The sequence below is a fragment of the Amblyraja radiata genome, chromosome 6 (genome assembly GCF_010909765.2).
Source record: "Amblyraja radiata isolate CabotCenter1 chromosome 6, sAmbRad1.1.pri, whole genome shotgun sequence".
NCBI lineage: Eukaryota > Metazoa > Chordata > Chondrichthyes > Rajiformes > Rajidae > Amblyraja > Amblyraja radiata.
Genome location: NC_045961.1, coordinates 94850293 through 94863203, shown reverse-complemented (window position 1 = coordinate 94863203; position 12911 = coordinate 94850293). Strand labels below are relative to the sequence as shown.

General features: G+C 45.1%; 1 protein-coding gene across 1 annotated transcript in view; it reads right to left on the bottom strand.

The window, feature by feature from the left end:
- The window catches only part of gabra5 (gamma-aminobutyric acid type A receptor subunit alpha5), a 95138-nt gene that overhangs the window by 81611 nt on the left and 616 nt on the right, over window positions 1-12911 (bottom strand). The window contains exons 2-5 of the mRNA XM_033023258.1: window positions 12217-12343; window positions 10647-10768; window positions 9965-10032; window positions 9238-9458 (exon numbers count right to left, since the gene is read on the bottom strand). Coding sequence (XP_032879149.1) covers window positions 9238-9458; window positions 9965-10032; window positions 10647-10768; window positions 12217-12284 — 479 coding nt within the window. The 5' untranslated portion in view covers window positions 12285-12343. The remainder of the gene's footprint in view (window positions 1-9237; window positions 9459-9964; window positions 10033-10646; window positions 10769-12216; window positions 12344-12911) is intronic.

Here is a 12911-nt window from a genome sequence, read left to right as displayed (position 1 = left end):
GTTTCACGCCTTCATTTCGCATCCACTGCATTTTGCTTTTGGATTCCTGGTTAGTTTGTTGCCTCTTCTCTGCACCTCTCCATTAAGTTTTCATCCGAGTCCAATTCGACACCCCACCACTGCTCCCTTCCCTCTTGTGTTCACCCTCATACCTGCCTCCTGACTCTCCTGGGGTTCCCGAAGTTTCCAGTTCCACCTAAGTCCAAGCTTTCACTGTTTACTACGAACATATTTAATGTAGTGGTAGAATTGCTGCGTTACAGCGCCAGAGAGTCGCGTTCGATCCTGACTACGAGTGCTGTCTGCACGGAGTTTGTACGTTCTCCCTGTGACCTGCATGGGTTTTCTCCGGGATCACCAATTTCCTCCCTAGGGGAATGTTGAGTAGGGGAATCGAGAACCAGAGGACATAGGTTTAAAGTGAAGGGGAAAAGATTTAATAGGAATTCAAGGGGCAGAATTACTTCCTAGGTAAGTGTGTGGGATTGCTGGTCGGCATGGTCTCAGTGGGCCGAAGGGCCTATTTCCACACTGTATCTCTAAACTAAGCTAAAATATGGAAATTTATCTGTCACAATTTCTTTTCCCCAGTAGAATTCTTTCTCTGAGTAGGTGACTTCAAATGACTTTGCCTGACAGTTACCACAAATAGAAAGAGGTCACATTCAAAGGCACCTATATCATACAATTCACACCTGTACCAATGATAATAGGCCTCCCTGCGGCCGACATCTTCATCAAGATATAAATAGATAGTTTTTATTTATAAACCAGACATGACACTGACCATAGCTCACTCCTGACTTTGCAGCTTGTGTTTGTCATTAAATCAGGTAGCATCTTTTTGGATAAGGCAGTATGGTGATTAACTTACTGCACCTGTAGCCTAGATGGCTGGATTCTTTCACTTGGGCAGTTTGCAGTATGAATACTGATTTCTCCAATTTCTAGTAATCCTTTCTTTCCCTATCTCTCCATAGATAGATCCCCCACCCGAGTCATCTTATAAGTTCATGTTCATATGTTCTAAGAGCAGATTTAGGCCATTCGACTCATCAAGTCTACTCCGCCATTCAATCATGGCTGATCTATCTTTCCCTCTCAACTCCTTACTCCTGCCTTCTCCCCATAAACCCTGGCACCCGTACTTCTCAAGAATCTATCAATCTCCGCCTTAAAAATGTTTTCACTGTTTAGAAACATAGAAACATAGAAAATAGGTGCAGGAGTAGGCCATTCAGCCCTTCGAGCCTGCACCGCCATTCAATATGATCATGGCTGATCATCCAAACTCAGTATCCTGTACCTGCTTTCTCTCCATACCCGCTGATCCATTTAGCCACAAGGGCCACATCTAACTCCCTCTTAAATATAGCCAATGAACTGGCCTCAACTACCTGTTCAAAAGGGAACTGCAGATGCTGGAATATCGAAGGTACACAAAATTGCTGGAGGAACTCAGCGGGTGCAGCAGCATCTATGGAGCGAAGGAAATAGGCGACGTTTCGGGCCGAAACCCTTCTTCAGACTGAAGAAGGGTTTCGGCCCGAAACGTCGCCTATTTCCTTCGCTCCATAGATGCTGCTGCACCCGCTGAGTTCCTCCAGCAATTTTGTGGCCTCAACTACCTTCTGTGGCAGAGAATTCCAGAGATTCACCACTCTCTGTGTAAAAAATGTTTTTCTCATCTCAGTCCTAAAAGACTTCCCCCTTATCCTTAAACTGTGACCCCTTGTTCTGGACTTCCCCTTTGTATCCTTTCGTTATCACCTCTTCCACAGCTACCCATGCACCATCGCGGGCTCCATCTTTCCTGAGTCATCGGTGCTGGCTTCGATTTGTACCAAACCTTTTCATACCTCTAGTTTCCCTCTCCCCTGTCTCTCAGCCTTGATCCAAAAAAGCCACCTATTCCTTCTCTCCAGAGATGCTGCCTGAGCGGTTGAGTTACTCAACGTTGAGTTACTCCAGCATTTTGTGTCTGTCTTTTGCTGGGTTATTATCCAGAGATACAGGTTTGATTCCCACCATGGTAACTGATGAATTTAAATTTGATTAATTAAATAGAGATGGATTGAAATGCTAGACTCAGCAATGAGGAGCTTGAAATTTTCTTGAGTCCATCCAGTTCGCAAGTGCCCTTTGGGGAGGTGAATCTGCCATCTTTACACTGCATGGACTGAATGTGGCTTCAGTTGCTCTATCATAGTTGACTCTTAAAGGTGGCACAGTGGCGCAGCAGTAGAGCTATGGCCTTACAGCGCCAGAGACCCGGGTTTGATCCTGACTACGGGTGCTGTTTGTATGGAGTTTGTATATTCTCCCCGTGACCTGCAAGGTTTTCCCCGAGATCTTCTGTTTCCTTCCACACTCCAAAGACATACAGGTTTGAATGTTAATTGGCTAGGTATCAATGTAAATTGTCCCTAGTGTGTAGGATAGTGCCAGTGTGCGGGGATCGCTTGTCAGTGCGGATTCGGTGGGCCAATGGGCCTGTTTCTATGCTGTATCTTTATACTAAACTAAACTTAATTGGCCTCTTAATCCAACAATACATGAAGTTCAGGGAAATATCGCTGCTGAAAGAACTCAGTGGGTCAAGCAGCATCTGTAGAGGCAGAGGAATGGTTGATGTTTCAGACCAAGACTTTGCATCAGGATCGAACAAGTCAAGCAGCAACTTCACGACTAATTTCCATCCTGCACTCAAATTCACTTGGACCATCTCCGACATCTCCCTACCATTTCTGGATCTCACCGTCTCCATCACAGGAGACAGACTATTGACTGACATCTACTACAAACCTACTGGCTCCCATAGCTATCTAGACTACACTTCTTCCCACCCTGCTTCCTGTAAAGACTCTATCCCCTACTCACAATTCCTCCGTCTACGCCCAGGATGAGGTTATCCATACAAGATTATCGGCGATGTCCTCATTCTTTAGGAAACGGGGGTTCCCCTCTTCCATTATGGATGAGGCTCTCATTAGGGTCTCCTTGATATCCCACCACTCCGCTCCTGCTCCCCTCTCCCCCCCATTCACAACAAGGACTGAGTCCCCCTTGTCCTCACCTTCCACCCCATCAGCTGTCGCATACAGTATATAATTCTCCAACACTTTCGACACCTCCAACGGGATCCTACTACTGGCCACATCTTCCCATATAACCATATAATATAACCATATAACAATTACAGGCCATCTCGGCCCTACAAGTCCGTGCCGAACAATTATTTTCCCTTAGTCCCACCTGCCTGCACTCATACCATAACCCTCCATTCCCTTCTCATCCATCTCCACCCCTTTCTGCTTTACGCAGATACCATTCCCTCCACAACTCCCTGGTCAACTCGTCCCTTCCCACCCAAACCACCCCCTCCCCAGGTACTTTCCTCAGCAACCACAGGAGATGCAACACCTGTCCCTTTACCTCCCCCCCCCCCCCGCCTTGACTCCATCCAAGGACCCTGACAGTTTTTTCAGGGGAGGCAGAGGTTCACTTGCATCACCTCCAACCTCATCTACTCTATCTGCTGTTCCAGGTGTCAACTTCTGTACATCGGCGAGACCAAGCGCAGGCTCGCCTTAACCTACCTGATCTCACGGTTGCTCAGCACGTTAACTCCCCCTCCCATTCCCAATCTGACCTTTCTGTCCTGGGCCTCTTCCATTGTCAGAGTGAGACCCAGCACAAATTGGAAGAACAGCACCTCATATTTCGCTTGGGCAGCTTACAACCCCAGCGGTATGAACATTGACTTCTCTAACTTCACATAGCCTTTGCGTTCCATCTCTCTCCATCACCTCCACAGTTCTCCCACCAGTCTTACTGTCCCTAACTACCTTCCATCTCTGTTTCGCCCACTCCCCTGACATCAGTCAACCCGAAACGTCACCAATTCCTTCTCTCCAGAGATGCTGCCTGTCCCGCTGAGTTACTCCAGCATTTTGTGTCTGCTTTGCCTATATAGATGTCACTTGACTTGCTGACCTGATCCAGCATTCTATATTTTGCTCCTGATTCCAGCATCGATTGTCTCCTGTATCTCTGGTGTTTCCGATGAATTTGTTCATTATGATAGAACACAATTAAGTCTATATTTATTGATGAATTAAAAGTAATAAGCTGGTGTAAATTGTGTATTATATTATATTAGCTTGCACCTAAGTCTAACTTTAAAGCAGGAAATGCAAGTATTACTTTCATTTAAAACGTATCACAAAGGGTCAATCATCCACAACATCTTGTGCTGATCATTGTGTGAGCCCCCTATGGTAATATTCCAGTGGTCTGAAATATTGTTTGGGCGGCACAGTGGCCCAGAGTTGCTGCCTTACAGAGCTAGGGACCAGCGTCCGATCCTGACCACGGGTGCTGTCTGTACGGAGTTTGTACATTCTCCTAGTGACCTGCATGGGTTTTCTCCAGGTGCTCCTGTTTCCTCCCACACTCCTAAGATGTACAGATTTGTGGGTTAATTGACTTCGGTAAAATTGTACATTGTCCCTAGTGTGTAGGATGGCGCTAGTGTATGGGGTGATTGTTGGTTAGCACTGACTCGGTGGGCCGAATGGCGTATTTCCACGCTGTATCTCTCAAAGTCTAAAGGTTAATGTTTAAGTAACTTTAAAAATCCATCATTCTTCTCTTTGAGTTCCTTGTGCACGTCAAGCCTCTCACTCCATTCATCAAGTCTCTCATTCCCTTCAACTATACTGCTCTTCTGGTCCCATTCCTGATCCCAGTTGAACACAAGGGCATGAATAGTTGTAACACTGTTTCTTGAGGTCAACCATCTCAAGCACCCGGTGCCTCCCTTTCCATAGCCAGATCCGTTTTGCTTCTTCAAGAACATGCTACAATGCATCTACAATCCCATTCCTCCATGCTCAACTAAGAATTTTCCAATCTCTGGACCTTAGTTTAAATCCTATGCACTATATATCATTACCACGGCAATACCAATGATTTTCCCCTCCATAGTGTCTATCTTTTAGTGTCTCATTCTAAGCTGCACCAAGTTCCTCATCACTCTGCGATATTAACTTGGCTGATGCCTAGCACAATAAACATTGCATCTTTCATTGAACAGTGCAGTAGGGGCAGCACAGTGTCACAGCAGTAGTGTTGCTGCCTAATGCCCCTATCCCACTTAGGAAACCTGAACGGAAACCTCTGGAGACTTGGCGCCCCACCCAAGGTTTCCGTGCGGTTCCCAGAGGTTCCCGGAGGTTTTTGTCAGTCTCCCTAACTGCTTCCACTACTTGCAACCTCTGGCAACCACCTGCAACCTCCGGGAACCGCACGGAAACCTTGGGTGGGGCGCAAAGTCTCCAGAGGTTTCCGTTCAGGTTTCCTAAGTGGGACAGGGGCATTACAGCGCCAGACATCCAAGTTCAATCCTGTTTATGGGTGCTCTCTGTAGTGAGTTTGTACACTCTCCCCATGACCTGCTTGGGTTTTTTTTTCAGGAGCTCCGGTTTCCTCCCACACTCCAAAGACGTACAGGTTTGGAGCCGAATTGGCTAGATATAATTGTAAATTGCAGGATAGCGTTAGTGTGCGGGGATCGCTGGTCGGCACGTACTTGGTGGGCAGAAGGCCCTGTTTTCATGCTGTGTCTCTAAATAAAGTTGCTTTGGTGGTTTGTAGAAACAAGGAAATGCAGATGCTGCTTTACGCAAATGGACACAAAGTGCTGAGTAACTCACCAGTTCAAGCAGCATCTTAGGAGAATATGCCTAGGTGACGTTTCGAGTCTGAAGAAGGGTCCTGATCTAAAATGACACCTATCCATGTTATCCAGAGATGTTGGTTGGTCTATTGATTTACTCCAGCACTTCTTGTCTTATTTGCTTTGCTGGTTTAGTAGGTTGGCAATTTCTTCCTTCCTCCTCTGTGGCTGGATATACAGAGCACACACTATCTGTGAGCCCATGAATTCCAAAGGGAATTCAGTTCATTTTGATACTCCATACCATTTGCACTCTCCATTTAAAATCCACTTTAACCACTTTCCACTTGAGTCAGAAGGTTGCAGGTTTCCAGGACCACACCAGAAACTTGGGCAAAAAGCTGAAGGTTAACAATCCTATGTGATAATCACAGTGTTGGTGCCATATTCTGAATGAGATTGCATAACACCATTTCCAAGAAGTTCGGAGAAATCCTCTCCAGTATCCCGGCTATTGGTCATCCCTAATCTATACAACTATGACAGAATACCCATATACCTGTAAATCATATAGTGGACAAAAAGGCTGTTATGATTCATAGAAACATAGAAAATAGGTGCAGGAGTAGGTCATTCGGCCCTTCGAGCCTGCACCGCCATTCAATATGATCATGGCTGATCATCCAACTCAGTATCCCATACCTGCCTTCTCTCCATACCCCCTGATCCCTTTAGCCAAAGGGGCCACATCTAACTCCCTCGTAAATATAGCCAATGAACTGGCCTCAACTACCTTCTGTGGCAGAGAATTCCACAGATTCACCACTCTCTGTGTAAAAAATGATTTTCTCATCTCAGTCCTAAAAGACTTCCCTCTTATCCTTAAACTGTGACCCCTTGTTCTGGACTTCCCCAACATCGGGAATAATCTTCCTGCATCTAGCCTGTCCAATCTCTTAAGAATTTTGTAAGTTTCTATAAGTTCCAGATAGTAAACTGTGGTACTTTTTCTACGTTTAATAAAGAGGCATTGTTACTTATCCTGCTTAAGTACAATGTCCAGCATCCTCACCAAACTGCCTTACAACTAATCCCTCTATCCTTGAACAGATCAATTCATCTATCCCAAACAATAAGAAGATTTAGAACACAATATTGTTGAGGAGCTGTGGAGCCAGACATGTCAAAGAATTAATAGAAAGTCTATACCACCTGGGAGTCTTGCAAAGGAGAACATGGAAGATGGAAACGATCGTTGCTTAAGGATACATTAGATCTTACTTCCACGGGAAGGATAGAGAGACCATCCCTAGAATAGTCCATCGTGACAGCTATCAGACTGAACTGAAATTCTAGATGAACAAGAATATTCCTCAATTCTACATACAATGAAACCATCTAACTTTCCTTCTGAAAAAGTTCACCATTACTTTCAATTTTAATTTTGCTCTCCCTTCTCCTGCCCAATTCCAAATAGTACAAATCACCAAGGTTACCCATTCCCCTGGTTACTGTGGTGCATCCATTTCACCAGCCCTATGTTCTCTTAACTTACTCTGATCATTATGCTATTCCTTTGTCTTCAAAACCCTTCTCTCAGTATGAATCCCATCCAAACTGTCCACAATTCTTCCTAGAACTATCTTTAACCACCTTGCCCACCTTCACTCACAAATATTAGTTCAGTATGTCCCACTAAAATTATTATCCCAACATACACATCCTTCACTCTCTGATATCTCTTTGAGTTCATTATCACAACTTTGACATTTGAAGTTGAATTGCACAAATTGGTGCCAAAAACTTGGCAACTCTTGTGTACTGTCTCAGTGTGGTCTACTATTCTTGCGTTCTTGTACTAAACGACTGCCGGCACCCGTCATAGATCGTTGCAGGTCGCCGAAAATGTTCAACAAGTTGAAAATCCAGCGGCAACCAGAACAAGGTACGACTCTTTAGGCAACTACTCACGACCGTACAGGCATCACCCCGCGACATGTCGCCAGGGTGTCGCCTGTATGGTTGTGAGTAGTCCCCTCAGTCGGTCAAAGAGTCGTAGCGCCTTTCTGGTCGCCGCTGGATTTTCAACATGTTGAACATTTTCGCTGACCTGCAATGACCTATGACGGGTGCCGGCAGTAGCAGAAAAAGTCGCGTAAGTGGGACAGGCCCATAAGTATAGTTATTTTTTTTACTAAACTGCATACAAAAAAGGAATTTCACTCTACAGAGGTACATGCGACAATAAAGTAACATTGAACCATTGATCCGATGTCTCCAGGTTCCAGTGCATCATTTACCCTCTAACAGTACAGACTTTAGTCACACTTTAGTCGGGAATTTCTTCACAAAACCTTAACCCTCGCTCACAACTTGGTCATAGTCACAGAGCCAACCAGTGTGGAAACAGGCCCTTCAGCTCAACTTGCCCACACCAGCAATATGTCCCAGCTACACTAGTCCCACTTGCCCACATTTGGGTCAGGCAGCATCTCTGGATAAAAGGAATAGGTGTCATTTCGGGTCGAGGCCCTTAGGAATGGTGACATTTCAGGTCAAGAACCTTCTTCAGTAAAAGGGTCTCGACCCGAAACGTCACCTATTCCTTTTCTCCAGAGATGCTGCCTGACCCGCAGAGTTAATCCAGCTTTTGGTGTCTATCTTTGGTAACTAATACTCTGAGCATTGAACAGAACTGGATAATATACTCTTACAAGAAAATAGCGCAAGTATTTCAAAGTTGATAAATCTCCTTAAATTGCACTAATTTATTTTCACAAAAACATATCACTGGAATTTGTGTGAGTGGAACTTCAAAATCCCAACAGTACCCATATGAAGCTTTTCATTTCCAAAGCCAGGGAGCCATCCTGTGGTGACTAATGAGAATGGCACCAAATTTTCAGACAAAGAAAATATCAGCCTACACATCGTTCTTTGACTGGCAAACACTTCAGTCCTGTATTGACAAAACAAATATCAGCATTCTTTCTGTAATAGCAATGATGCAGTAGCATTTAGGATTTAATTTGTAGTATTTGATTTCAACTTAAAATCATAAGGAACCAGCAAGTTGTTGGCTATAACTGAGCCACTAATTAACAAAGACAAGGGCTAATTTGGATTTTATCTCACACTATTAATCTTAGTTACTGTTCTTTCTATTGCAGTAATTGCGTTTAAGTCTCAACACGAGAAGAGCATTGGAATAATTCTTCACTAAGCATATTTTAAATTACTCTCCCTGTATATAGACCAGCTATCTGACAATGAAAAGTACAATCTACTAAAATAAATCTCGTCAGGTTTAAACCTTGGTTTAAGACGTTGATATTCATTATGTTTATCTTATTGTTTCCTATAAACAAAGATGAATGTTTAACAGTGCTTGTCTACTGTAATGTTTTTCTTTACAATTCAGTATTATTGTGTCATATGGTGGAAACACAGGAAATTGCTTTGAAGGCTTGATGAGTATGGTTTAAACATTCAATTTTGTTCGGCATTGAGAGCGCATGGAATCGGGTGAGATCTCTTGGAAATCCTCGGGTAATTACCTCATAGTGTAGAGCAGCGTACCGTCCTCGACCAACCTGAGCAACTTGTTTGGGGTGGTCATGTTGTGAGCAATGGACTTCTTGCCATTGTGGAAGAAGGTGTCCGGAGTCCATATCTTACTGGCCAGCATGTTATTCAGGGACAGACGCTGCATTGGTCCCTTAAACTTCAGCCGCTCGTCCTTCCAACTCTGACGGAAGAATACATCGATGGTGTACTCCTGTAGGGGGGTGCAGAAAGCGGTGACTATTTGGAACCGTCAAACGCAAGGTTGGAACAGCAAGATTAGTATTTCCGATGGTAGATGCAAAGTGCATCTCAAAGGGTCAGACAACATCTCCCGAGAAAAATGATTGGGTTGGAACCCTTCAGACTGCAAGTAGAGGTGGGGGTGGATTGGAGGTAGAACAAATCAGGGATGACAGCGGATGACCAAGGAAGGGTGGAGTTCATCATGGCCCCATTGTTGGCTAGGGAAGAGGTGATAACAGGGATACAAGGATGCGAACAGTGGAACTAGTAGCAGGGGTTACTTGAAATTAGAGAAATCAACATTCATACTGATGGGTCGTGAGCTGCCCAAGTGAATTATGAGGTGCTGTTCCTCCAATTTGCGTGTGGCCTCTCTCTGACAGTGGAGTAGGCCCAGGGAATGGGAAGGGAGGGGGAGCTAAAATGTTTAGCAAACAGGTGATCGAGTGGGCCATAGAATTTCTGGTTACTTACCATTTCAGTATCCGACACAGGGCCAAAGCTTGTAACGTAGATATCAGTTTTAACTTCCGTTATTCTTTCTACAAAGTGCCAAAAAGATTTAAAAAAAAGTAAGCCGCTGCCATTGTATCCATCACTATTAATGTTCTTTCACACAGAGAGTTGTGAGTGTGTGGAATTCTCTGCCTCAGAGGGCAGTGGAGGCTGGTTCTCTGGATACTTTCAAGAGAGAGCCAGATAGAGCTCTGAGGGATAGCAGAGTTAAGGGTTATGGAGGGAGGCAGGAATGGGGTACTGATTGTGGATGTTCAGCCATGATCACATTGAATGGCGGTGCTGGCTCGAAGGGCCTAATGGCCTACTCCTGCACCTATTGTCTATTGTCTATTGCCATTTGTGGCCACCAAGTTCAACTTCCTAATTGACCTATTTCGCTTGCCCCTTTTAGATGGAACTTGTTCCACTCGACTTGTTAGCAATTAGCCAGCTAGTAATGGGCTCGTTTAAAACAATACGCTTAGCATTCCACCACCCAAGGTTCCTTTGGGATTCGGGTCGGCACTTATCGTGTCGATGTGCCTAAAATGAGCGGCCGATCTCACAGGCCGCACACCAAGAGACACACTCGAATGGGGTGCAATCGGATTTGAGGGGAGCAGCTAGAGGTTGCGCGGCAGTAAAGAAGAGAACTCACCTCCCAGGCCAGGTCTGAGCCTGTTATCATATCCGTCCAGAAGACTGTCCAGTATTCGAGTGAAGATTGTGATGTTGTCATTATTCCGTTGTTTCATCTCTGGAGCGGCACTCTGCGAAAAACTTTGAAACGGGGTTTACGTGCAAAGGTTTGGAAGGAACTGCAGATGCTGGTTTACATTAAAAATCGAACAAAATGCTAGACGCAAAATAATTTGTCCCGCCGGGCCGAGGTACTCCGGCACTTTGTGTCTACCTTCAATGTCAAGGGTAACCGGGTTCTCTCCACACGTTAAATTTCTAGCTAATTTAATCAACTCATAAGCTTTCGTAGAATCCTTAGCTTGATGGGCGAGGTTATGTCTCGACTGGTGAATAATGTTCCGTTTTGAAGCGATCTCCAATCACACCAAGGATAGGCACATACATAATGTTGGAGTAACTCAGCGGGTCAGGCAGCATCTCTGGAAACAATGGACAGGTGACGGTTCGGGTCGGGACCTTTCTTCGGACTGAAGAAATCTGAAGAAAGGGTCTCGACTTCTCCAGTCTGAAGATCCTTCTGCGGACTGAAGAAATGCGTAATAATACGTCGCCTTTCCATTTTCTCCTGAGATTCTGCCTGACCTGCTCAGTTACTCCGATATTTTCCCTCTCTCTCTGGTATGAACCAGCATCTGCAGTTCCTTCTTATTACTCCTATTATTCCAAAATTTTGACGCGACATTTGGTAATTTGCTTTGGACGGAAGATGATTCTGGTTATAGTACATTGATTTAACGTTCATGCCAGAGCAGAGAGCGGAACATATAGTGGCCTCAACCCTTCCCCCATTGTATCAATAGACAATTGACTCAAAGGCCAATATTAATGCGGTCGCCTCTAGAAAAATATCTGTTTGAGCAAGGCACTATTGTTAGGTGGTTGGTCTTTGGGGGGAGGTTAACGGGGCGTTACATTTAGAGCGAGCGACGTTCGTACAGTCCTTCATCTCCGGTCTAACGTGAATGCTAATGGATACCGGGTTGGAAGTGTGTGGATCTGGCAAGATAATCTAGAGTCAATTATTCTGAAGTCACCCAAGTCGTACCAGCTTCAAAGTCGGCTTGTTGAGTCTCATTGTCTGAACTCGTTCTCACCTAACACACAGCTAACAATGGCCAGTTTCCTTAATCATCGTCACTTTTGTGTACATCTTTCATTCATTTGTTCTATTTCTCTCTCCATCACCGTCTATACCTCTATTTCCATTTTCTCTCTCTCTCTCAGTCTGAAGCAGGGTCTCGCCTATTCCTTTTTTCTCCGGAGAAGCTGTCTGACCCGCTGAGTTGCTCCAGCAATTCTGTGTCTATCGCCAATTGTGTGTGGGCACGGGCTGCCCTTCGACTCGAGTAGTTTCCACCCCTTTGCCGTTGTGAAGGATCACAATAAATGTAAAATTGTGCGGGTCATTATATATACAACCATGCGCTACTAACGTCGCTTCGTATCCTAAAGGTGCGACACGGGTTCGATCATTGCGAACTATTAGGCGGCCGGGAAACTTGGTTGGGGAACTGGTTGCTACTTACCTCTGTCGCCAGGTTAGGCTAGACACGAGGAGCAACGCGCCCAGTCGGTACAACCAGCCAACGCCCATGTCCAATAACACGCTGACTTCAGATCATTCCAATCCCGACCAAGTCTCGCCAGGTCGCCCTGAATCCGATAGAGGGGCAGCGTTGAGTAGACCAACAAACTCGTTATTACCCCTGCACAGGCATCGACCGAACAGAAAATATCACCGCGTTTCAGATCTAGGGGGGGGGGGGGGGGGGATGTGATGTGATGTGATGTGATTTAAGATCGCCACGGAGACAGACATACACCTTGTGTAACCGCAAGCCAGAAATAACGCCCGTAACACGACGTTAAATCATTCTCATTTTAACTACCTGCTCAGTCATTGGTGGATGTAACGAGGATTTGGACGAACACAACCCTTGATCACGCAAACGGCCAATAAAACCCGGTGCAGGTAGCGCTTTTTCTTCTTGGTCTTGGTTTCTAGGTCCTCCAAAAATATTCCAAATGGAATTTAAACTGGAGGTGGTGGAGGGAGGCTTTTCACCCAGTCACACACACACACACACACACACACACACACACACACACACACACACACACATACAATAATTTAGGCATCCGAGCTTTTATCCCAATTCTTCAACTAGAATAGATTTCAGCAATATCACCGGAGCTGTTTTGTTCCGCAACTCATGTCTTT